Source organism: Ipomoea nil, unplaced genomic scaffold, assembly GCF_001879475.1.
Source record: "Ipomoea nil cultivar Tokyo-kokei standard unplaced genomic scaffold, Asagao_1.1 scaffold0177, whole genome shotgun sequence".
NCBI classification, from domain to species: Eukaryota; Viridiplantae; Streptophyta; class Magnoliopsida; order Solanales; family Convolvulaceae; genus Ipomoea; species Ipomoea nil.
Window position 1 is genome coordinate 29,033 of NW_017616605.1, and position 27,767 is coordinate 56,799.

Consider the following 27,767-nt stretch of genomic DNA (forward strand, 5'->3'; position numbering starts at 1 on the left):
ATTAAAAAGTATATTTTAAATATACTAAGGGTACATTATATATGTATGTAAGGTACTTTCAATATAAAAATAATGTATTTTTAATATATTAAAAATGTATTTGATATTCATGATCCATACAATTATGTGGACCATCGTTCACACAATAATTTGCCAGAAGAAATTGAAATATAAATAAATAAATAAATAAATATATATATATATATATATATATATATATATATATATATATATATATATATATTAGAAAATGTAAGTGGAAATTATTATCGTTATTATTATTGCAATTATTATTATTATTATTATTATTGTTATTATAATTAACAATATTATTATGGTATTGTGAAAATTAAATGTTGATTATCACCATTTAATTTTCACAAGACCATATGGCTTTATTATATATAGGATTAATACGGAGTATAAAACGCCCCGCACTTCGTTCGTCTATTTTTTATTTTTAAAAAAATTATTTAAAATTTTTAATAATTTTTTAAAGAATAATAATAATTAGAGTTAATTACCGAAATAGTCCATTGATTATAGCGAAATTACCAATTTGGTCATTGACTATTTTTTTTTGACCAATTAAGTCCCTCAACTTTAAAAATCTTAACTAATTTGATCCTCCGTTTGTGTGACCGTTAGTTAACCATTAACTTGGGACCAAATTGGTAATTCGCTATAAGTAAGGGATCATTGTGGTAATTAATTTTAAGGGTGGACAATTCAGTTTAGTTTTCTCGAACCGAACCGTACCAAACAAGTTAGATTCGGTAATATACCGAACAACCGAACGGTAATAGATTCTTGTATACCGAATGGCTCGATAAAAACTCGAACCGAGTTGAATTGTTCGATAAAAACCGAATCGAACCTGGTAGGATATATCCCGACCGACATGAGTTGGGCTTTTCTTGTTGTTTGGGCAGGCTCTTTAGGTCGGGCATCGTTTAGCCGAAGCGGTCGGACCCGACCGCTGGACTTCCAGACCGATATCTTTTCCCGGTCAACGTGCCTTTACCTTATGAAGAGACGAAGAAGATGAAAAGAGGCACGTGGCAATGTTACGCGTTGACAGAGAGGGCTCGCCGGGTGAAGACGCGTGGAGGCTACGTGGGTCACATGCCGGTAGGCCGGAAGTTTGTCTCCGGCCAAAGGCTATAAGTACCTGCGGCGGCTACGGTGAGGGGGACTTTTGGACGATCAATAGGTTATTTACAGAGCTGCCCGACCGCAGTCAGTCGGCCCTCGGAATAACCATCTAGATTGCACTAGGACCACTTTTGATCAATAAAATTCCCCTTTACTATTATTTTTATTCTCATTCAGTACTTTGACCGCATTACGTGGATATTTGTACTATCATTTTGGCGCCATCTATGGGGACCCGGGTACGAAAAGTTATCGTAGACGAGTACCAGATTCCCGATCATCACCATGTTTCCGTTCATATACCAAGCACCGGAGGATGAGGAAGCAAGTTCATCCGACCACGCTTACACTCAGCACCAAGGTCAAACAGTTGACCTCAATCTCAACCTTTCGCCTCCTCGATTGGCAGCTCCCAACCCGGTCAATTATATTCAACCGACATATCCAACGCCCGGTCAGCAGTATCCGTTCCCGGCGAGTTATCCATATCCAGTTCCACCTCCTCAATATGGATGTTGGCCCGGAACTCCAATGTATTATCCACCGGCCGGTTACTCGCCATACATGCCTGCGTACACGGCTCCAGCTTCCGCTCCCCCGAATTACCCGACCATGCCGATCGAGCCCGAGCTTCAGCCAGCTCCCCGGGCTAGGCGCTCGGCTCGCTCGAGGTTGGGGTTGAAGGGGGCCGAGGTCATGGAGGAACCACGGCAGGAAATACATTATCAGGCGGCTGAAGAGGCCGAGTTAGAAGCCAATCGAGCGAGTGCATGTGAGCGACTCCGACCAGTAATGAGGCAAAGATTGGGACCGCAGGATCCAAATAGGCGCTCGGTTGATTCTCCCATGCGAGCAACCAGTCAATCGGGGTCATCAAGACATAGTGGGGCTCAAGCACATCGTCGTCGCCGGGCTCGGGAACCAGCCCGCACGGTCGAGCAAGACGAAACCCGAGGAATGTTAAACGATCTTCGAGCAGAATTCACTCGCTAGCAGAATGAGCATGCCTCAAGGCCCCCTCCCGATCATACCACTTCATTATTGCGGACACCCTTCACGGCGGGGATCATGGCTCAACCCTACCCGCTTGATTTGCGAATCCCTGGAAACAAAGAATATGACGGCCGGACAGACCCGGAGGTACACATCAACACTTACTATGGCAATATGTTGATGATGGGCGTGACTGACGCTATGATGTGCCGGGCTTTTTATTCGACGCTTTCTGGTCAGGCGGCCGAGTGGTTCAGAACACTGCAACCGGGGTCTATTTCTGATTTTGCTAGTTTGGCGACGAAGTTTACCCGAAAGTTTGTCACTTCCAAAGTTGTCCGGAAGCCTTACATGTACCTCGAGAAGGCTAAACAGTTGGAGGGAGAAAGCTTGACCGATTTCCTAGTCAAGTGGAAAGCGGCGGTCGGAGAGGTCGAGCCTATGGACGACCTAACAGCCATTCACATGCTGCATATTTCTCTCCGGGCGGGTTATTTGTATCATGATTTTATATTCCACCCGCCTACTACCTATGAAGAAGCACTCCGAAGGGTGACAGATTATGCCAATGCTGGAGAGGCAAATGCCGTCAAACGCTCTCAGGAGGTCGGATCTTCCCGAAAAGCTTCCGGTCGATCAGACCATCGATCGGGTGAAGACCATCCCGGACCGCAAGCACGGTCGGGAGATTTCACAGCGTTAAACCGATCGGCTGCGGAAGCCATGCAATATGCCTAATCCTGCAACCTTATTCGTCTACCTCATCTGGGACCGGATGGGCCGGATAAGTCGAAACATTGTGCTTATCATCGGTGTGCTGGGCATGACACGGAGGAATGCACCCATCTGAAACAATTGTTGGAAGACTTGCTCCAATTGGGGAAGTTGGATAAGTGTGTGGGGAAGAGAGAAGAGAGCAAAAAACCATCTGAAAGGAAGGATCACAGACGCTCCCATCGCTCCGATCGATCAAACCAAGACTGGAGAGATCAAGACCGGCGTGATCCCGATCCACCTTCGAGTGGTCGGCAAACCTCAAAGCCGACCATTCATGTTATGTTTGGGGGCTTGGAAGATGCTTCTCAAGCTTGAAATCCTTGCCCGGTCGCGATCGTCAACTCCCGGGAAACCGGTAAGAGGCAAAAGATGAAGCCGATCACCTTTTCTTTGGAAGATCAACCCGAGAGTGGAGACACCGAGATGGAGGCGCTTGTCGTTATGATCGACATCATGGGAGTCGACGTACAAAGGGTGATGCTATACACCAGGAGCAGTGTTAATGTCCTTTATTTGGACGTTTTTGAGAAGCTAAAACTTGACCGCCGGAGCTGATGCCGGTCGGTGTACCACTGTCAGGATTCACCGGGGCTACCATTCGTCCTGAAGGAAAAATCGTCCTCCCGGTTGAGCTAGGAACTCCGCCCAAGTCAGTAAAGACGGAGATGGAATTTGTGGCCGTGAATCTTCACTGCGTCCACAACGTCATTCTAGGCCGCCCGGCCATTATGAAGGTTGGGGGAATTATATCTATGCCTCACCTGTGCATGAAGTTTCCCACCCCGGCTGGGGTTTGATTTCTCCGCGGTGACGTTCAGTCGGCCAGAAAATGCTATACCCGAGCAGTGAATCGGCGTGATGCGGGTTCTTCCCGTGTAAACACAATCATCCGGGAGGCTGTTAAGGACCGGAAAGAACAGCCCGAGCCATCTGAAGAGATAGAGGAGGTTCCTTTGTCGGAAGATCGGCCGGAGAGAAAGATAAAGATCGGTTGGGCCCTTACCACTGAACTGCGATTGGAAGTGTTAGCAATCCTCCGGGAATTTGCTGATATATTTGCATGGGGACCCGATGATATGTCCGGGATTGATCGAACGGTTATTTGCCATCGGTTGGCTGTAGACCCTGCAGCTAAACCGATTGTTTAGAAGACCCGGTATTTGTCCTCCGATCGCGGAGAGTTCGTTCGAGAAGAGGTGAAGAAGATGGCTGCGGTCGGGTACATTCACCCGGTCACGTATCCCGAGTGGGTGTCCAATATAGTGTTGGTCCCTAAGCCTCCATCCTGGAGAATGTGCATCGACTTCACCGACCTAAATAAAGCATGCCCGTTGGATCCTTATCCCCTGCCGAGTATTCATCAGATGGTCGATGAAACGGCCAGGGCCGAGTTGATGAGCTTCATGGACGCTTTCAAAGGTTATCATCAGATTATGATGAGCCACAAAGATGAGAGCAAAACGGCGTTTGCCACGGCTGATGGTTTATATTGCTACCGGGTCATGTCGTTCGGTCTACGCAATGCAGGAGCAACGTATCAACGCATGGTCAACATGCTCTTTGAGGACCTGCTAGGCCGGACGATGGAAGCTTACATTGATGATATGCTGGTGAAGAGTCGGGACCGAGCGGACCACACCCGGGACCTCCGACAGTGCTTTCAGATCATGCGAACATACCAACTTTGTTTGAACCCGACGAAATGTACATTTGCTGTGCAGACCGGGAAGTTTCTCGGTTATATGATGACGAAGATGGGGATTGAGCTAAATCCCGCCAAAGTTAAAGCAATCGTCGACATGGAACCACCCACAACCGTCTGGGAAGTCCAACAATTGACCGGGAGACTGGCAGCCTTGAGCAGATTCCTCTCGAAATTGGCCGAGCGCGCTTTACCGTTCTTCAAAGTGCTCTGAAAGGTCAATGGGTTTGTGTGGGATGAGGAATGTCGACTGGTTTTTAATGAGCTGAAAGAGTATTTGATGTCCCCGATCGTGCTGTCTAAGCCCGAACCCGGAGAAGAACTTGATGTTTATTTGGCCGTGTCCAATCGAGCTGTAAGCGCGGTGTTGTGCCGGACAGATATGGAGGGGGTGCAGCGACCGGTATACTATGTGAGCCACGCTCTCCATGGTCCCGAGCTCTGTTACTCCCGATTAGAAAAGGTTGTCTATGCCTTATACAAAGCGGCGAATAAGTTGGTTCCCTATTTTCAAGGACGAGCTATACGTGTTTTGACAGACCAACCGGTCGGTGCAGTCCTCCGCACCGCTTCATCATCCGGGCGCTTACTCAAATGGGCGTTAATGTTGACACAATATGCGATAGACTACCGACCACGCCCTGTGATCAAAGGCCAGGCTTTGGCCATTTTTTAGTTGAGTGCACCGCTTGGGATACCCAACCTCCGATTGAAGAAGATCCTATGGCCGCTTGGTGGTCATTGGCTACTGATGGTTCAAGTAGCAAGAAGGGAGCGGGCGGAGGCATTGTGATCACTAGCCCGGAGGGATTTAAGGTGTACTATGCCTTGATGTATCAATTTTCCCCGACCAATAACGATGCAGAGTATGAAGCTTTTGTCAACGGATTACAGTGCGCTAGGGATTTGGGGGCTGAATATATCCGGGCACAGACCGACTCAGCATTGGTGGTCGGGCAGGTCCTCGGCGATTACGAGATCAATGGAGAACAGCTGCAAGCTTATCGCGACTTAGCAATGGAGAAATTAAATTTCTTCCGGGCGTATACTGTCCGTCATGTTCCCCGGCTGGATAGTGCTGATGCAGACATCCTGTCGAAGCTAGCGCAAGACGCACCCGAGCATATGTCCAAGATTGCTCGAATTTTAGTGATCCCGAAGCACAGTATTCACCGCTTACCGGTCGCCCCAATTCAACCGGCTGAGGAGACATGGATCTCCGATTTGATGGAGTACCTGCAGCATGACCGGTTGCCGGATGATCCACAACGGGCGCGAAAGGAGAAATTGAGAGCACCAAGATTTCAGGTGCAAGATGACCGGTTGTACAGGCGGTCGTATGGGGGTCCTTTGCAGAGATGTTTGAATTCCTTTGAAGCTGACTTAGTTATGAATGAGTTGCACTCAGGCATATGCTCGTCACATCAAGGAGGCCGATCGCTTGCCCGGCGTATCATGGTGATCGGGTATTACTGGCCGTCCATCCAGCTTGATTGTGAAAAGTTTGCTAAGAGTTGTGAAACATGCCAGTTGTACGCCTGGATGCCTGGTCGTCCGGCAACCTTTTATCAACCGGTCACGACCGCCATCCCGTTCGCTCGATGGGGGGTGGATATCTTGGGGCCTTTTCCGCAGCTATCCGGTCGGAGGTGCTTTGTTATAGTGGCGATCGATTACTTCTCGAAGTGGATTGAAGCCGAGCCCTAGCCACGATTACTTCCCAGCAATGCGCCAGATTCTTGTGGCGGAATGTAATTTCTCGGTTTGGTGTCCCCGTTCATTTGATAAGCGATAATGGTCGACAATTTGTGAGTCAATATTTTCAAAACTTTTTGCCAACGATCGGGACGACTTCAATCCGATCATCGATAGCTTACCCGCAGGGGAACGGCCAAGTAGAAAATGCCAACCGAACTATCTTAGAAGGACTGAAGAAGAAGTTGCACTCGTCTGGTCGTAGTTGGGCCGAAGAACTCTCATATGTGCTCTGGACATACCGCACGACCCCTAGCGAGGCAACATTGGAAACACCGTTTGCTCTTGTCTATGGTGCTGAGGCGCGTTTACCAATCGAGGCATGGATCCCGATCGCTAGAGAACGGTCGTTCAATGCAGAAGAGAATGAACATTCTATGGTCGTGGATCTAGATCGTGTAGAAGAGAAGAGAGAAACTGCGGCCAGACGTATGGCCGAATATCAAAAGAGGGTGAAAAGCACTAAAGACGTATGGGTTCACCCTAGATACTTCCAGGTTGGAGATTACGTGCTACGACGACGGGAAGCAAGTCAACCCCTGGAAGGAGGAAAGTTAGCTCAGAATTGGGAAGGGCCATATGTAGTCACAACGGTCATTCGCCCGGGCACCTACCGATTGGAAACAACGATCGGACGAGTAATCGATGACACTTGAAATTCTGAAATTTTGGTTTTGTTTCGACATTAATGTCGTCTTGTAATTTCGGATGGGGTGGGGGCTCCACCTGCGAGTGGACACGCCCATCTTTTGTTGCATATGTACAATGTGTATTGGTATGTCCGTCTGCAAACGGAAATAAAGTTTGTATGGTCGATCGATGATTGCTCGCTCGTCTGTGCACGGCGGCTCGATCGACTGTTAAAGTATGTAAATAGCAAGTAGTTTGCTTAAATTTCAAGTTATTCCGATCGTGACTTCTTCTGATCAAGATTCGGCATCAACAATCCAGTCGGGCGATATCCCGGTCGGGCGAAAGCCCAACGACCACAATGTCGCTAAAACTTGCCTGAGTATACCGGGATTAAAAAGTTCGGTTATAGCCGATATAGGTTCACCTCTCCCTCGGGACCGACCGATAGGGGTAAAAGCCTTATGGATTTTAACATCCTCTACATTTCATTTGGGCGGATTCTAGCGTCCGGAGTAAAACGCTCATCTTCGGCGGACGGTCGTGTCACGCCATCGCTCGGGAGAACAGGCCACCCGGGAGAGCATAGCCCGATCAACCTTCCTTAACTACTCTCGCACTCATTCGTTCCTCATGTGTTCGACAGTGGGGGCTAAGGAGAGTTATTAGGTTGATCGCAAAAAGAACGATCGAGTGATCGTAAAAATTAAAACGTTCATATCGAACGAAGTATAGGAGAAACAAATAATTTTTTCAAAAGACGAAGTATAAGATAAGCAAAAAAGTTCGTTCATTCATAATTCAAAAGTTGCCCAACACAAACGGGACCGGGCTCCCGGTCAAATGAAGTTCAACAAAAAAGAGATATACAAGACCGGTCGGAATCTACACGACCTTTCCTACGTCCTTCTCGCCTGCGTTCGCACTGGTCTCGGCTAGGGCGTCCGGGGCAGATGTTTCGGTGAACGGCATCAGGCCGGGGTCAGGAACCTCGTCCAGGAGAGTGGTCAGCACGACCTTTAGGTCGTCGCCATCGAAGACCTCCTCCATGATGGACCAGGTCTCCTCCCGCATGGCCCGTTGGCCGGATTTGTAAGCCCAGTGGCCGATCGACCACACCTTGTCCTCCCCGAGCTTGTTCTTCATCAGCTCGCAGAAAAACTTATCGGCCGTAGGCTCGTCCTGGCATAGGAACTTGGCCAAGCTTCCAAGATTGCCCAACCGGGTCTTCAGCTCGTCGGCCTCCCTCAGCGCAACCCGGGCGGCCTTCTCTGCGATCGCTTGAGCCTCCTTGGCCGTTTTCAGCTCTTCTTAGAGCTCGGCGTTCTCGGTCTTACGCTGCTCGGCGACTTTCTTTAGAGCTTCGACCTCATTGGCCAGCAGCGCCCGGTATTGAAGGCTCTGGAGCGCTCGGGAGACCTGCAAAGTTAGCCGGTTAGCTCGAATGAATAAAGTTGTAGAAATAAAACCAAAGGAAATAGAAAGACAAACCTCGATCAGGTCTTGGGCGCCACGCTCAGCTATCTGTGCCGGCGTCCACTTGCTTCTGTCTTCCCCGACCGGCCATAGATTGGTCAGTCGGGTGATGAGATCTTGTTCCCCGCTCGTCATGACCCCGGTCGGAGGCTCTTGCTTGCGACGGCACTTAAGGGCGCCCGCGTCTTCGATCTCCTTCTCAGACGCCGGCTCTTTGCCTTTGCGCCCGGCAACTCGAGGGGCCATCACATCAGTCGTGGTGTTGCCCGTCACCACAGTAGATGCACCGACCGGTTGGGCGGTCGGGACGTCGGCGTCAGCGACCTTCTGCCCGGCCGATATCTCGGCCTCAGCTTTCTTCTTTCCGAGCGTCAGTTTAGCTCGGGGGGATCGCGGGGTGCTGGTAGTCGGAAATCGAATCATCTCTGCAAACAAAAACACAAGGTTAAAACAACAATAATCAATCGGAAAGAAAGAGTCAGGAAAGTGTGGTTAATGTTAGACCTTCGTCGGTTGGCTCGACTTGTGGCGTCGCTACGGCGATTGATACACCCGTCGACCGAGGTTTGTACTTTTCTTCCTGATCGTATCGAGGTGGCGGCAACCGGGCGCTGTCATAAGCCTCCCGCATCCGGAAGATTTTGTACTCGTAGAACTCGTAGGAGATCCGGAAGGTTGCCTCGCGGAGTGCTCGGGTCTCGGCCAGTTGCACTTGTTTTTTGTAGTGTGTACTCCAAGTCCGGTCGACCGGGAGGATCCAGGGGTCGTACTTAACGGGGAATATCCTATTCTTCCATCCCTTGTTATTGCCTGGGAGGTCGTCGATCGAGCAAAGGTGATCCCGAGACTGGAGTACCAAGAACCCACCTCCGTACTTGGTTGCCAACGGCTTGACCGTGTAGATGTAGTTGAAGAGCTCCATCGAGCACGTGACGTTGTGCCGAGAGCAGATCTGAGGAAAGCATGCCAAGATGCGGTGGGCGTTCAGGCATATCTGGGCGGGCAGGAACCGATAATACCCTAGGAAGGCGGTCAAGAGGGCCGTGAACGGGAATACGATCGGGGCTTGCAGCGAGTCGTAGTGCATCCCGATCCATTTTCCCTGGTGCCGTTCCTTAATTCCTCCTAGACTCCTACGGGTGTCGAATTGCACCCGACCGCTTAGCCTTGCAGAGATATTTGCCGCTTCGCGAGTTGTTAGTAGGCATTCTTGATGGTCGACACTCTCGCTGTTGAGGAATATGAACTCTGGCTTGGTGGTTGTGGCTGTGGTCGTCTCTTCGTTGACCGGGTCAGGTGTTGCTTCCCGATCGTGGGAAGGACCAGGGGCCTCATGATCCGCCCCAATAGTTCTTGTAGGCGTCTCTCGAGCATCTACGGTCGGCGTTTCACGACCGCTTGTCGAGGTGCTGCTGCTGCTATCGCTATCGCTCGACCCGCTCGAGCTAGATGAGCTCTCTGAACTGGAAGAGCTCCTTCGATCGGACTTTTTGCTCGGTCGTTGAACGACCTCGACGACCTCAGGCGAAGATGCCTTGATCTCAACTTCTTCGCTTATTTCTTCGACCGCATCATCATAGTCCGCTCCTGAGATGTTCTGGCTATCCGAGTTTGACATATCCCCTTCACAAAGGAGATGGTCGGTTCAACGGAACGGGTCGGGGTTAGTAAGTTAACAGGGTCGGTCGTTAAGCGAAGAATAAAAAAAAGAGCTTAAAAGGAGAACTAAAAGATGAGAAAAAGTGGCTTACCGGTGTAGTAAAGCTTGTCGGGAAGTTGAAGGCTGTTGCTCGACCGATGCACAGTAATATCTGATCGGGAAGCTCCGGCTGATTCTCACGGGGTGGTAAAAGTTAAAATGAACCTCAGAAAGGCCTATATATAGGAAAAATTTTGGCGGGAAAATGTGCAAGTGGGCAATTTGACCGTTGCAGACCTCGAGACGCCCGTGGGATGACACGTGGCAGGGAGAATGATAGCTGGCCGGTCGAGATCGAAACCCGAGTGGCATGGACTTTACATCCCGTCCCGTTTTATCCCGGTTGGTCCAAAACGCCCCGGGCTGGGGGGCTCTTGGTAGGATATATCCCGACCGACATGAGTTGGGTTTTTCTTGTTGTTTGGGCAGGCTCTTTAGGTCGGGCGTCGTTTAGCCGAAGCGGTCGGACCCGACCGCTGGGACTTCCCGACCGATATCGGTCAACGTGCCTTTACCTTATGAAGAGACGAAGAAGATGAAAAGAAGCACGTGGCAATGTTACGCATTGACAGATAGGGCTTGCCGGGTGAAGACGCGTGGAGGCTACGTGGGTCACATGCCGGTAGGCCGAAAGTTTGTCTCCGGCCAAAGGCTATAAGTACCCGCGGCGGCTACGGTGAGGGGGACTTTTGGACGATCAATAGGTTATTTACAGAGCTGCCCGACCGCAGTCAGTCGGCCCTCGGAATAACCATCTAGATTGCACTAGGACCACTTTTGATCAATAAAATTCCCCTTTACTATTATTTTTATTCTCATTCAGTACTTTGACCGCATTACGTGGATATTTGTACTATTAGAACCGAATACCGTTTGAGCTTTGAATTGCTATTTTGTTATATATTAGACTTTGGATATGGACTATGTAAACACCAAAACACATAATATAGAACTTTTGATAACAAACCATAAAGAAATCAAATAAAACATTTACGAGAGATACCCGTGAGAATATGAGCTGAACGGCAGAGCAAGCAGCAAAGACTTGGATTTACTTTTTATTTATTTATTTATTATTATTATGATTTTTTTTTTTTAAAAATCAAACGGTATTCGGTTCAGTTCAATTTTTTACCCTCGGATCGATTTTTTATAGAACCGTTCGCTATACAAGAATCCAATACTGTTCAGTTGTTCGGTATATTACCGAACCAAACTAGTTCGGTTCGGTTCGAGAAAACTAAACTGAATTGCTCATCCCTAAAGTTAATTACCAAATGGTCCATTGACTATAGCAAAATTACCAATTCGGTCCCAAGTTAACGGTTGACTAACGGTCAAACAAACGGAGGACCAAATTGGTTAAGATTTTTAAAGTTGAGGGACTTAATTTGTTTAAAAAATAGTAATGACCAAATTGGTAATTTCGCTATAGTCAAGGGACCATTTCGGTAATTAACTTTAATAATTATCATACATTATTTAATATTTTAATAATTTTTTTTAAGATTAACCTTTAAAAACATATACAGTTTGAACAATTTAGGGTTATTTTGCTCAAAATAATATCATTTTGAGTGAATAACCCATTAAAAAAAAAAGAACAATAGCTAATCTGCCGACTAGGCGGTCCACACTTAAGCGGCCTAGGCGGTCTAGTCGGCCACCTAGACCACTGATTATGGTGATATGCTAGGCGGCCGTCCAACGCATATGTGGAAATTTTGCAACACTGATAAAATCAAATTCGGGATAATTCATGTAGTACCAATGGGTAACTGGACGATAAAATTTCAGAATGAGTTGACAGTGGTCAAGCTTGTAGTTGCAACTCCACGGTTAATGTGGGATCGTTACATAAAAGTAAAAACGAGGGACGAGGGATTGTAGTTACAGCTGTTGGGCCTGCCTTTTAAATCAATCTCCGGCCGCTCAGTGCCGCTATTGGTGCGAGTCGACCCACTGTTTATGAGGGATCGTTACGTGGGAGTAAAAAATGAGGTATTGAGGTAATTTCGTTATCAAGATAAGTGACTCAAGAAGAATAGAGAAGTGCAAGTAGTTGGAGTCCTGAGCAGGATGCACGCTTTGTTGAATTCTCGCTGAGGATAAATTATGGTGAATAAGGATTAGAATCACTTTGATAAATCGGAGATGTAAATATAAATCAAATGTCCAAAAACATGTGACACCGGGGCATACCCATGATTAAACCAATCGTTAAAATTAAAAAACAAACAAATACACATGTAAATAAATCATTTAAAATAAAACAAAAAAATCCGGGATGCACAACTAAACCAGGTCACGTGCACTATGGTCCTCCGAATCTGCTGCATGCATTTCCATGCACGGCTCAAACGAAAGTCTTGAAGAGCTGAATGTAAAAACAAATCTCCATAAAGACTCAAACCCAGGTCTCACGCCAACAAGTTGGGATGTCTCCCGCCACACTAACTTGAATCATTAAATCTATTATGTCTCAAGAATATGTTAACAATGTCACGGGCGGGGGGGGGGGGGGGGGGGGGGGGAGGGGGGGGGAGCTTCACATAAAAAATATAAATCAACAATCATCACTGCAAGCAAATTTGAACCCTGGCCGGGGTACTTAATGTACACACTCTCTACCACTGCACCACATTCACATTTAAGGCTAATAGCTCTCCAAAAAATCAAGAATGAAAGTGCAACAGTAAATGCGTCTACAAAAGGTATGGAGAATTATTCGAAATTCACCGTTGTAAGAGAGGGCCGAACCCACGCCATAAGGTTTCTAAACGACCTCTCATACCATCAAGCCATAAAATCCACCTTGCTAAGAACCTTGTAATAGAAAATACTTAAACCATAGTGCCAAGAAACAGGTCCACCCACCATTACGCGGGTATACCTGGTCTCAATAACCATAATCCATGCACGTCCGGCAGAACCCCACGTGCGTATCTCCTCCAACGCGGTTTGCAGATAAGATATGGAAAGAATCAAATCATCACCATAATAATATGATCCCTTGAATCACGCAAATCCCAAATTCATCACCCTTTCCATACCGAGGCCAGCGCCGGTCAACCATCGGAGAACCGCCACCACCCACGAACTTCCATCTGCGAATCGACGACGCCGGTGAACAACAGAGACAGTCGACATGGCCATAGAACACCCTTGCCGGAAACACCCATCCATGGACGGAATCCACCCAAACTGACCGGAAAAATCAAGGGTCGTCGGACAGATGAACGGGAGCACCCTAATCCATCTCCAACGCACTCCAACTCCAGCGCCAATTCAGATTAGAAAAATCCACAAAAAGATGAATAACAAACAGAACACACCGGACCTTTACTCACCACCATTGCAATCACCCTAACACAGACGGAACCACCCCAACATGGCCGGAAAAATCGAGGACCATCGGAAACTGGGAACATCCACACATCTCCAATGCAGTCCATACTCCAGGCGCCATTTCAGAGAACCACCATCTACATACAGGGGTCAAATAACAGAGGCGCACATGCCGGAAAAGTTCCATTCGTCGGACAAAGCACCCCGGAAAAGTTCCTTTGAAGAAGAGGTCAATGTTGCTGACAGAATGTTTGCCATTGACTATCGTTGGTTTGGTTATTGAAATCTTAATTACCGGTTATTTGGCAGATAATTATGACTAATTATTGGATTCAGATGCACAACAAATGATAAGTTTATGTGTTTACTTTATTATTATTATTTGTATAAAGTTAATAGTTATAATTAATTAATTAATTAATTAATTGTTTTTATAAAGCTAAAGGGGCTTATTTGATTTTTATTTATTTATTTATACAAATGATGGTGATTTTGGTGGTGGAGATTTTTAATGGTTTTTTTTTCTTTAATAGCAAAAGAATGATAGAGGATATTTGGGATGGGGATGGTGAGATATGACAATGGAGGTGGGACACAGTGTTAGCAACTAGGGTTTTACATAGTATGATGAATGCTATTTGGCCCTTTTGACTTAAGTTTTTATGTATACTTTTCGTTTATTCTTGCGCCTTATTTTATCTCTATTGATTATATGACTTATTTTTATTTATATATTTTATTTAGATTTTGAGCTTTTTTTTTTTGAAAATTTTCTATGGTGCTTCATTAGAAAAATGCTGAAATAATGTCAGGTGGGTGGATATCTCAGTACATAGCAGCAAGTTGCTGATAAGCCGTAGTAGCTAAAGCATGAGCTAAATAATTGTCTGATCTAGAAATAAAATTAAAAGAACATGACTGAAAAGAAGTGGCAATCTGCCTGCAGCTGTCAATGGCATAGCCAACGTAAGAACGAAACGCAGTGGTTGGTGTTGTAAGATAGCGTTGTAGTGTCAAACAATCCGTGTAAATCTCGATACTCTGTTCCCCTCGATCCTTTAACCATGATAAAACTTCCTTGCACGCCAAAGCCTCAACCATAAGTGGTGATACACAAGTCGGTAATGGTGCGGTTAGGGCCGAGATGTAAGCTCCATCATCATCAAGCAAAACAGCCCCTACAGTGGCCTTGCCTGTCTCGTGTAAATATCCCGCATCGACCCGACATCTTCTTACCAACGGCACGGAGTGACCGGCGGCGTTGGCAGCTTCTCGGTCGGCAGTGGGGCGGTGTTGGGCAGTGCGGCGCTCGTCCCCTCTCGGCATCGAAGCAGCGTGTGTAGCGGAGGTAGTAGCAGCCGAGATGGGGCGGGATTGGATCCATGCGGTCTTGGCAGCAGCAGCGGCTCTGAGTAGGGAACCCGGGCGTGGTAAATATGCCTCCCAAACTGCACCATTTCGAGCTCTCCAAATATTGTATAGAATTGATGCTGCATATAACATTCCATCAGAATCTAAAATATTTAGTAGTTCCCCAAACCAAACATGAAAAATATCGTGACAATATTGGGGATTGTAAGGTTGGATTGTTCCCAAATGTTTCTTGCAAAGTCACACAAGACTAATGCATGCATTGTATTTTCTTGTGATATCCCACACATGGCACAATATGGGTTCACATCCACCCTCTTTAAAAGCAAGTTTGTAGTTGTAGGCAATATATCACAAATGGCCCTCCAAAAAACATTTTCCATTTTGGTGGGATTTTGAGTCTCCACAAGGCTAACCAATTCGCAAATGCCCCATGATTATTCTCATAATCTCCCACCAACCGTCTGTACCCGCTTTTCACATAATATAATCCTCTTGGGTCCCCATACCAATACCACGCATCATTATAATCCCGGGATACAGGTACCCTCATAATTCTTTCCACATCCGTAGGTTGAAATAAATCTGTTAAAATATCATTATCTCATGTACCAGTTTGTTGATCAATTAAACCCACCACTCTGGCCTCTCGTAGCTGTATTGGCATCTCTGTTTGTACCATAGGATCCTGCTCATCTAACAACCATGGGTGAGTCCATATGAGTGCAGATTCCCCATTCCCAATCCTTCGTCTGACCCCACTACAAATTATACTCTTTGCTGCCATTATACTCCGCCAACAAAAACTGGGGTTATTCCCTATCTGTGCATCAAAGAAAGTACCTTTGGGAAAATACCGGGCTTTATAAACACGAGCTACTAAGGAATCAGGTTTAGTGAGCATTCGCCATGCCTGTTTTCCCAACATAGCTATATTAAACGCATGTAAATCCTTAAATCCCAATCCACCATACTTCTTAGGGACGCATAATTTGTCCCAAGCCTTCCAGTGTATTCGGTTATCTGCCCCAGAGTCCCACCAATATCTATTCATGGTCCTCTCTATAGCCGTGCATACTGATAAAGGTAGCAAAAAAACACTCATTGAAAAGGTAGGCATAGATTGTGCCACACTTTTCAATAATATTTCTTTCCCTGCCTGAGAAAGCAGCCTTTTATTCCATGATCCAATCCTTTGGCGTATTTTATCTTCAATATATGCAAAAGCTGCCTTCTTGTTCCTTCCAACAAAAGAAGGTAAACCCAAATACTTACCAAAATTCGGAGCCTGCCCCACCCCCAAGACTTGAACCACACTTTCCCTATCCATATTACTCGTATTTCTGCTATAGCAAATACTTGACTTATGGTAGTTTACCACCTGCCCAGATAGATCCTCATATACTGTCAGGCATCTCCTTACCTCATTTGCCTCCTCCACATTAGCCTTAAAAAATAAAAGACTATCGTCCGCAAAGAATAAGTGAGAGATTTGGGGGGCGCCTCTTGACACTCTACATCCATGAATTAACCCCGTGTTGTTAGCCTGTTGTAGTAACAACGAAAGCCCCTTTGCACAGATAATAAACAAGTATGGGGACAGCGGATCTCCCTGTCTTAAACCACGCGTGGGTATTATTGGGTCACTCCTTGAGCCATTCACCAGAATACTGTAGGAAACTGTGGTCACACATTTCATAATCAATTCAACCCATTTATCATGGAACCCTAACGCCACCATCATATTACGGAGAAAGGGCCACTCCATACGATCATATGCCTTAGCCATGTCTAGCTTAAGTGCACCCCATCCCCCCACTCCACACTGTTTCCGATTCAGAAAATGTCCTACTTCTGCAGCTAACAAAATATTTTCCGTTATCAACCTATCCGGGATAAAAGCACTTTGTGACTCGGATATTATCCCTTCCATCAAAGGCTTCATTCTATTAGCCATCATTTTAGCAATTATCCTGTAAATCACATTGCTAAGTGCTATAGGGCGTAAATCAGTTACTAACTCTGGATTATTCTTTTTAGGGATCAACACAATATCTGTTTCATTCAAACCAGATGGAAGCTCACCAGATTCAAGGCAGTTAAGCACAAAGCTCGCGACATCCCTCCCTACCACATCCCAAAAATGCTGATAAAAACCCGGATTCATTCCATCCGGTCCCGGTGCCTTATCAGGATACATTGCAAACAATGCATCTTTTACCTCCTCAAGATTAAAGGGCCGTAATAGTGAGTCATTCTGTGCCTGTGACACCCTGGGTTGTATCCCCCAAAAAATTCCCCTCCAGATCCCGGATTCCCAGAACTGAAAATATTACTAAAATAATCCAGAATAGTATTTCTCATAGGCTCCCCTTCCAACCAATCCCCATTGTCATTCATTAATTTAAATAAAGTATTCTTTTTCTTTCGGTGCGAGGCATACCTGTGAAAGAATTTGGTATTAGCGTCGGCCTCCTTGAGCCAGTGCTGCTTGGCCCTCTGCCTCCAGTATGCATCCTCTTGGGCCTCAGTGTGACTCAGAAGTTGCTCTATTCGCTGAAATTCGGCAAGTGAGGCCGAGTCAGTGCGTCCTCTCAAACGCTGTTGATCCCTTTTCAATCTCATAATCTGTTTCCCATACTTATGGAACCAACCCCCACCCCAGCGTGTTAACCGGTTTCCACAGTAATGAACACAATCCTGTAAACCCTGTCCCCTTCCTTCCTGCCACGCCTGCTCCACCACACTCCTACACCCCTCATCATATAACCAGGCCATCTCAAATCGAAAACCCCTCTTCCTACCCCCATCTCTCCCTATTTCCTCCTGGATTGTAAAGAAAATGGCCGAATGATCTGACTTCCTAGTTCTCAAATTCATGACCTTTACATGGGGAATTATATTACGCCACTCATTCGTCACCAAAACCTTATCAAGTTTCTCCTCAATCCAATTTGCAGTCCCTTTCCCCTTCTCCCAGGTATATGGATATCCAATCATCGACAGCTGGGCCAATCCACAATCCTCAATCGTCTCCCCAAAACCTCGAAGAAGGCTATTCGGATGTAGATTTCCCCCTCTCTTCTCATACTGATATAGTAGATCATTAAAATCCCCTACCACTACCCATGGGAGATTCGATTTTGTCGCCAACGTTCTCAACAAATCCCAAGATTCAGCACGCCTACTACGCTTCGAGAAACCATAGTAACACGTCATTCTCCAGGGCGGATGACCTGTCATAGTTACTTCAGTATCAACACAGTTTCTTGAGTAATTGAGGAGCCTTGCCGTATTATTCTTTTTCCACAATAACGCTAATCCACCACTCAAACCATTATTGTCAACATAAAACAAACCTTCGAAACCTATTGTGACACGAAGCCGCTCAGCATGATCTCGTGCCACTTTGGTCTCTATTAGAAATACAAAGTCGGGTTGCTTACGGGACACCATGTCCACCACCTCTCGAACCGTCCGTGGATTACCCAAGCCACGACAGTTCCAACTCAGCGTACTCATTGGATTGGGCGGGTCTGTGATCTAGAACCCGCCATAAACAAGTTTTTTGAGCTTTCCATCATCGTCACATCAGTACTATCCCCTTCATGCTCTCGACGGCGCTTGGCCACTGCAGCCACCACCTCTTCGGCCTCACTCCTCTCGGCGTCATCACTCGGATCATTCCGTACTGCCGGCTGCCTCTTCGGGATCCCTTGCGCCGGAAATTCTTTCGGCTTTCCGCCAAGGGGAATTAACCAGGGGGCCCCCACCTCCCGTGGCCCGCGATTTCCCCCCACTCGTAACTCCGCAGTGTAGGGATATTGTTCTACCGGTATTCGCGCTTCCCGAGCCTTTAGGCAAAACTTATAGGAGTGTCCCAACATACCACAACAGAAACAGAACGTGTGCAATCTCTCATACCTAAAATTAACCCAACATGTCGTTTTATCTCTTTTCAGCAACTTCATTCTTCGCTTAATCGGTTTATCCACTGGTATGGACACCCGAATACGATAGTATGTGATCCAAGGTGCCCCAATAAATCTTTCGTCCAGCTTAACAAAAGTACCAATAAAATTCCCGACTTGCTCAAGAATTGGTACCCCCGTGTAGCCCATCGGTAAATCATGCACTTGTACCCATAGGTCAATTGTATTCAGCACCACATCAATCGGTAGCACCCCATCCAGAACCTTCTTGCAAACTAACGAGTGATTATTGAACGACCATGGGCCCTCATCCAGTACATACTCCACGTCTGTCTCATGATAAAAAACAAAAAGGAACAGATTCGGTTGAATCTCCGAAACCTGAACCCCCCGTACCGGTTGCCAAACAGATGCCATGACTTGACGCATATACTCCGTTTTAATGATCTTATTTGTCAGAAATCGCCCCACAATTCCCCACGTCTGTTCCTTCTCCGCCTGTTCGTCTCCTTCCGTCGTCCCCGCCGGCGCAAACACGGCGTCCTCCTCCTCATCCAAAACTATATCAGCCCACCGCCGAGTCAAAGCCGCAACACCGTCCGCCTCCGTTGCTGCCATGTCGTTCGTAGCATGTGCGACTAGCGTCGCAAGCCGGTACAGATCACCGGAGAAGCTTCAAGAAAACCGTATGAAAACCTAGCAAACCCTAGGGGAGGAGAGAACTCTAGAAAACCCTAGAGAGCAAAGTAAATTACAATAATAAGTATTATTTAGATTTTGAGCTTAATTGTATCATTTTACATATAAGTTTAATGTTTGAGAAATAATATTTTTTATTGTTGTGATTTTAAAAAATAACTTAGCTATTTTCAAAAAAAAAAAAAAAAAAAAAAAAAAACTTAGCTTGCAATTAAAGCATTACATGACAATGTTATAAATTTCCCTTATAACACTGCGAAATTTTCAATAATATTGATGTATAGTCAATCAAATATATATCTTCAAAAACATAATAAGTGTGGATGAAGGTTATACCCTTCATTTATACTAGTTTTTGCCCCGTGCGATGCACGGCATAAAATTTAAGTAATTTTAATATTTATAATATTTTAAAAACAATAAAATAAAATATTAATCATGAAATTAAAACTTATTCTGAAATGTATTTTTCTTTAACAATATTAAATTGGTTGTTATATCGAACATCACATCTTGTTAGCATATATTATAAAGAATTGTGTTATAACATACCACATGAGATTTAAAAAGTGTACATTAAAATAATTTTATATATATATATATATATATATATATATATATATATATATATATATATATATATATATATATATATATAGACACACACACACACACACACACATTTTTATAAAAAAAAATTTAAAAATTAGGAAATCAAACAATATACAATAAAAAAATTATGAAATTAAATTTTCTTATAGATAAAAACATTTATTAATATGATTTGCAATTAAAGCCTATAGTACATATACTTGACAATATATAAATAAAAAATACAGTATCATCATCATACATTGAAACTAACTACGAAAATCTTTTCTTAAACATTGTTTAATAATAATAATTATATACGTACAACATATATAAATCTAAACTAAATATGAAATATTTCATGACATGAAAGAAAAAATAAAACCTGCAATGCTAAGCCCAATAAACATTTAATTATCTATCCATATAACCCAGTTACGTTGCATTTCAGCCCAATACCCAAGCCCATTAACCCAATTATAAAACCTCATTACCAAACCCTAATCCATATTTTTTGACGATTGCGCTTCCGTCTACTCTGTTGCGTTCGTCATTCTCTCTAAAATGTTCACTGACTTACACGAACCTTCTCTGTTTCCGGCGTCTTGACACATGCGATTTTAAATCGTCGCACATCCAAGTAATCCACTGCTAAAAAACTTTTTAGATAATCTGATCGTAGCTTTTGGCCGTTGTGGAATTGCTTTCTTCCCCAAATGCTGATCTGAAAAATCGGGTGACCGGAGCAAATCTAAAACAAACTAATAAATACAGTATCATCTTTAGGTAAAACTTATTGTTTAAAACGAAATTAAGAAATACATCATATTTTCTAATTACTTAATATCAGTTCAATAATTATTTGTTTAAACTTATTCGTCTCTCCAATATTATTGTTCATGCAACTGATTTAAATTTTAAAAAACTTTTTTTCAATTTAGTAACTGATTTAGTAACTTTAAAAAAAAAAAAATTCCCTCTCAAAACTATATTAGAATGAACAATTAAATTGTTGTCGACCAACAAAATTGTAAGAATAAAAAAACAGGTTAATCTTATTTTTTAAAATTGGATACTCTAATTTTTTTTTCCAGTAAACAATAAATTAATTTATATAATAAAATGTTAACTTAAAAATACTGGAATGTATTACCTGCTTCATCATTAAATAATAACAATAATTGTAGATTAACATGTATTGAAAATAGATAAGTATGATGCATTATATACCTTAAAATGATGCAATTTCATTTAATTGGTATTTTAATACCTTAAAATAATGCAATTTCATTTAGGCGGGAAAATGATTGGCAAAAAACATTTTGCTATTATTATATAGAGTAAGATTCGTTTTTTCCGTTAAGTTTTATGATACATTATGCTATAAATGTTGTACTATACAATATTTTGGACAAACATACCCCTACCGTTATAACTTCTGTTAAACTTTCCACTATTGCTACCATGCACATGCATCCACCATATATTTTCTTATTTTTAATAATAATAAACTATATCTATCTATCTATCTATCTATATATATATATATATATATATATATATATATATATATATATATATATATATATATATATATATATAAACGTAAAATCCTCCTTCACAAATTTCCCCCCCAAAATTTAGGGGCATTTGTGTAATATCCAAATTTAATTAATTAATTAATTAATAATAATAATAATAATAATAATAATAATAATAATAATAATAATAATGCAATATACACACCAACGATTTTGTCTTTAATTAATTTCTCCAATTAAGTTGTTACCAAAAGTATATTCTTTTTTACCAATTCAGTCAAAATATTAACCAATATATATATATATATATATATATATATATATATATATATATATATATATATATATATATATATATATATATATATATTATCATCACTACCAATCTCTTTAGACCAATATCATCTTCTTCATGGCTTCCAAACTCTTTTCAAGTCTCTTCCTTCTGGTTGCTTCATGTAAGTCCATTCATCTTTTATATAGCTTTCACCCATAAAATATTTTACTATGGGTATGTTTTATACCGACATTAATTTTTCTGGTAAAATCATATCTTCAACTTCACAATGATATATTTTAAGAGTCTACATTAAAAATATAAGACAAAACATATATGCTTATTAGATGTGTGAAAACACTAATATTGTGAGTTGATATAATGATTGCAGGTATTTGGAGTGGTGGTGAAGCAAGGAAGAATAATGATTTGCCATGCAAGACAAATAAGGATTGTGTAGCTCCGATCCTTTGAGTGTTTGCTATTGTGACCATCTTGATAAAGTCTGTTTTTGTTATAAGAGACCACCTAGGCCCCCTATGGTTCGTCCACCCGAATCTGAGGAATCTCCGATTTACAAAAATTAATTAAGAGATGTTTTGATGTGTTGATCAAAGTACTAAATCATCATTTCAATTCTGAGAAATAAATACTAGAGCTGCCTTGCCATTCCGTTGTCTCATCAAAGAGTCTCAAACTCATCTCTCTGCTTTCTTTTCGTATGAATTTTCTACCTTTTTCTAACTATATTCCCCCGTATTTCAATATGTTTTGCAGTTTATATTGTCTGGTATGAGCTTGAAGATATTTAAGGATGCTCTACTTCAACAAGCAGCGTTATGGGTTTACATGGTTCGCTGGGCAAAACATCAATCAAACAAAAGCTAAATCGAATTGAGGGGTGATGACGTTTTAGATGAAGGCCTTTTATCATCCTACTTTGTCTTTTTCTAGAGAGAGTGGGAATGTGATGCTGAGAAAAGAGAAAAAGGAAATTGAGAGATTTTTTTTTAAACCAAAGTTTCTGTATTTTTCTTATACAAATTTATAATTGTATATTTATATTAATAAATAATTATTAAGACAAGTATAATTTATTTTATATTGTGGACAAATTATTTTTAATAAATTTGATCTAATAATCTTATACCTTAATTATAAAAATTCTACTTAATAATTTTAGTACTAAATGTCATACAATAATTACCATAAACAATGTTTAATAATTGACAAATTCTATTAGGCAATACAATTACTATTATAAAATTTTTGGTAATATGTACACATTATTTTTAATTATTTCAGTTTAATAATATTATATCTTATTTATAAAAATTTGAAATAATACTTTTAGAACTATTGAATATTGATTGACTAAAAATTATCTTAATTATTAAGGTAATTAATAGGTATTTAGCTTTAAAAAAATTTCAAATATATGAATTATAGATAGTAGCATGAAATCAATTAGTAGGACAATTATATTAGGTAATCTAATTAATAATTAATATTATTGCCTAATAATTATGTATTGTCACCTTTTGTGGTGTAATTATTATGGTAATTATATATATATATATATATATATATATATATATATATATATATATATATATATATATAATTATTTATTTATTTATACTTAATATATAATATGATTGGCACAGAATAAATTATACTTACCTTAATATATAGATTATTTTTAATATAATTTCTTAATTTTTATTAAAGGTAATTATTCTCATAATTTTTCTTTTATTCTTTTGTGTAATTATTATGGAAATGTATTTAAATATTGGAAGAGAACAAATTTTATAATTAATATAATTAATGAAATTATTATGGTAAGTGCCACAATATTTGGTAATTATAATTAATAGAATTAATAAAAGTGAGAAATATAAGATTTATTCCATAGAAATATTTGTGACAATTTCATTAAATTATAATTAATAAAATATGAGATATAATTAAAGAAATGAAATTATAAAATTAACAAAACATGAATATTTATAATTTTTGTAAATATACATACATACACTTTTTAAATTTCTAAATATAATTTTTTTAAGTATAAAGCTATCAATACAAATTATATTATAGAATTTTTCTATATACATATTAATAAATATTATGTGTATATACGATGTATTATACAATTATATAAGGATAATATTATGTGTATATACAATGTATTATACAATCATATAAGGATATGTGTCCAATTATAGTTTATATTTAGGGAAAATGACACTTTTTCCCCCTGAGTTATATACTTATAGCACTTTTCCCCCCTCAATTATTCAAGTGGCTATTTTTTCCCCTAAAATGTTAAATGGACATATTTACCCTTAAAATAAATATTTTATTTATTTTTCTTCTCCAACAAATTATGACCATAATTTGGTTCAAACCAAATAAACACTATAGCAACCAAACCGAAATATTCCAATTACAATTTAGAATCGAAAATCGATATTTAGAGTTTATTAAAATCCCGGAATGGACGGTTCATGTTCCGAACTGAAAAAATAAAATACATTTATTGTTGAATTTAGATTATTTTTAAAATAAAAATAAAATTTTAAAATAAAAACGGTTCAAAATCGCGAATCGGGTCCGGAACCGCTGGTTCACGGTTCAGGGTTCAGGATCCAATTTCTTTGATTCATAATTTTAATAAATTGAAATCCAAATATTGGGTTCTAGATCTGAATCATAACCGAAAACTTTTAATTCGATTGCTATAGTGTCCGATTCAGTTCGAACCGAATCGTGGTCATCCCTACGTATACGCAATAATTTGTTGGAGAAGTAAAATAAATAAAATGTTTATTTTAAGGGTATAAATGTCAATTTAATATATTAGGGGGAAAAACCACCACTTTTAGAATAATTGAAGGGGCTAATGTGCTTACCTAAATAATTGAGGGGGAAAAAGTGCTATAAGTATATAACTCAGGGGGAAAAAGTGTCATTTTCCCTTATATTTATTCATACAAAATTTAGAATTCACATTTTTATTGATTTTTAAGTACAATTCTCTTAGTTATTATTATTCATATTTTTAGAATTATAATATATATGAAATACAATTTGGAATAAATCAAATTAATTATATAAATTTTTCTATAAATTTATCTAAATATGTACATGATTAGAGATTATATTAACCATACAAAATTTAAATTTTAATTTTGTACGTTATGAAAATAGGTACTTGACCAAATATATAAAAGTCCAACTATATTATTATATTGTACATTTTAACATCTTTTTATTTTTTCTATTTTAATTTTAAATTTATAATAACAAGAAAAATTTCCGGATAAAACACTATATTTTAAAAAATACAATTTGATAAATATCATAAATTAATTAGTACAATATCATTTATTTTTATAATAATTAAAGAAATAAATAAATAATTCAAATATGTGAACCAATGATTTCAAAATGAAATTAATATACAGTTACAAATAAATATAACATGATTACATTTACTTTAATTAGTTTTAATTCGCTTAATGATATGACTTTTCTTTATCAGTTACTAAGGGAGTGTTTGAGTTGCTGGAATTTATTTTTTCAAAAAAAAAAAAATACTTACTAATAAAAAATAATTTTAAAATATTGTTTAACCCCTCATAACATGTGTAAATCAAATATTTTTTAAAAATACAATTTGATAAATATCATAAATTAATTAGTGCAATATCATTTCTGTTTATAAATTATAATAATTAAAAAAAATTCAAATATGTGAACCAATGATTTCAAAATGAAATTAATATACAGTTACGAAAAAATATAGCACGATTAGATTTACTTTAATTAGTTTTAATTTCCTTAATAAAATGACTTTTCTTTATCAATTTTTTATGAGAGGCTAATGGAGTGTTTGGATGGCTGAAAAATATTTTAAAATAAAAATACATAGTAGTAAAACATAATTTTAAAATATTTTTTAACCCCTCATAATATGTGTAATTGTTATATCTTAAAATTTTTTTAAAGATACAATTTGATAAATATCATAATTTTTGTTTATAATAGTTAAAGAAAACAATAAATAATTCAAAGATGTGGATCAATGATTTCAAAATGAAATTAATATACAGTTACAAATAAATATAACATGATTAGATTTACTTTAGTTAGTTTTAATTTTCTTAATGAAATGACTTTTATTTTTCAGTTTTTTATTAGAGAATAAGGGAGTGTTTGGGTTGCTGGAAAATATTTTAAAAATAAAAATACTTACTAATAAAAAATATTTTAAAAATATTTTTAATTCCTAAACATGAGAAAATTTTATATTTAAAAAAATACAATTTGATAAACCTCATAAATTAATTATTGCAATAACATTTATGTTTACAACGAAAATAATTAAAGAAAAAAATAAATAATTCAAATATGTGAACCAATGATTTCAAAATGAAATTAATATATAATTACAAATAAATATAGCATGATTAGATTTACTTTAATTAGTTTTAATTTCCTTAGTGAAATGACTTTAATAAAAGTAAAATCCTCCTTTACAACATTCCAGCCCAAATTAATATGAATATTAATTAATTAGTAAAAAATAATAAAGCTTAATTGGTAACAATATTTTATATGAAAATTAACTAATATCTAATGAATTTTTATCACAGATTAAAGTCAATATGTACATAAAAATGGAAAATGGGTACCAAATTCTGAGAATAATTAAATTATTATAATTGTGAAAATAATGCATACAAATTCTATATAACAAATGAGAAAATTCGTTTAAAATTCTACGTAATTTTATAAATAAATAATAATTTATTAATTACTATTTACACCAATTTATACTATTAATAAAAGTAAAATTCTCATCTTCAACATTCCCGTCCAAATTAATATGAATATTAATTAATTGGTAAAAAAATTTAATAAAGCTTAATTGGTAACAAAATTTTATATGAAAATGAACTAATATCTCATGAATTTTTGTCACAAATTAAAGTTAATATGTACTTAAAAATGGAAAATGGTTATCAAATTCTGAGAATAATTAAACCATTATAATTGTGAGAATAACGAAAACAAATTCTGCGTAATAAATGAGAAAATTCATTTGAAATTCTATGTAATTTTATAGGGAAATAATAATTTCTTAATTATTATTTACACCAATCTATATTTATTTTATACTATTAATAAAAGTAAAATCTTCAATTAAAATGTCTTTCACCCTTCTAATACGAGATTGCCCTTCAAGTTTTAACGAAAACAATTCATGTTGTTGCTTGCATATGCCAGGACTATCAACAAAAGTCAGGGTCAAACACTAACTCACGTTGAGTTATTACTGAAAAAACCAGTCTTTAATCACGGTTAATTGTATGTGACTTTTTTCCGAGTCAGTCATCCTGATGGTCAGATGGTTTTAACTCTAGACGAGGATGAATAAAATTCTGTTACTACTACCAATGTCGTCTACAAAGAGATTTTCAATAATGTATAATTCAAGCCATTGATATTATGTTTTTCTATATACAAAGATGATAAAATTGCTATATATCTACATAGAAAATATATCTTCCGTATAAATAATTTATATAACTAAGTTGCTAGATAACGAGCTAATTAGCCCAATTAATACAAATTCTAAACACTGATATATAAAATCTCTAAAGTTGCAGCACCGAATGCGTATATCTAGTTATCTACACATTAGCTATTAATTGAAGAATTATTTACTCGAATTCAAGCATTGATAACATCAGAAAACATAATCGGTGCAACTCAATTCTTCAATTATATTATATAATATTCGATGTTA

At 39.6% G+C, this 27,767-nt stretch overlaps 2 protein-coding genes across 2 annotated transcripts; one reads left to right on the forward strand and one right to left on the reverse strand.

Annotated features, from left to right (window-relative positions):
• The first annotated feature begins 2,223 nt into the window (after window positions 1–2,223).
• LOC109178449 lies at window positions 2,224–4,073 on the forward strand. Its single transcript, XM_019328085.1, has 2 exons — window positions 2,224–2,754; window positions 3,744–4,073. The coding sequence occupies exons 1-2, from the start codon at window positions 2,224–2,226 to the stop codon at window positions 4,071–4,073; spliced, it is 861 nt and encodes a 286-aa protein (XP_019183630.1).
• Window positions 4,074–15,510: 11,437 nt separating this feature from the next.
• On the reverse strand, window positions 15,511–17,906 carry LOC109178457. The gene is made up of 4 exons (XM_019328093.1): window positions 17,350–17,906; window positions 17,177–17,229; window positions 16,182–17,033; window positions 15,511–15,983 (listed from the first exon to the last, which is right to left on the reverse strand). Exons 1-4 carry the CDS (start codon window positions 17,904–17,906, stop codon window positions 15,511–15,513), a joined length of 1,935 nt encoding a protein of 644 aa, XP_019183638.1.
• Between the last annotated feature and the right edge of the window lie 9,861 nt (window positions 17,907–27,767).

Excerpts from the sequence above, each read along its gene's own strand:
- LOC109178449 (XM_019328085.1), top strand. The coding sequence starts at position 2,224 with ATGGCTCAACCCTACCCGCTTGATTTGCGAATCCCTGGAAACAAAGAA. Across the intron at positions 2,755-3,743 it reads CCGTCAAACGCTCTCAGGAG|TCGGCCAGAAAATGCTATAC; the intron begins GTCGGATCTTCC and ends GGTGACGTTCAG.
- LOC109178457 (XM_019328093.1), bottom strand. The coding sequence starts at position 17,906 with ATGATTGGATATCCATATACCTGGGAGAAGGGGAAAGGGACTGCAAAT. Across the intron at positions 17,230-17,349 it reads AATACCAAATTCTTTCACAG|TTCTGGGAATCCGGGATCTG; the intron begins GTATGCCTCGCA and ends TAATATTTTCAG. Across the intron at positions 17,034-17,176 it reads TGGGGGATACAACCCAGGGT|GGAGGGATGTCGCGAGCTTT; the intron begins GTCACAGGCACA and ends GGGATGTGGTAG.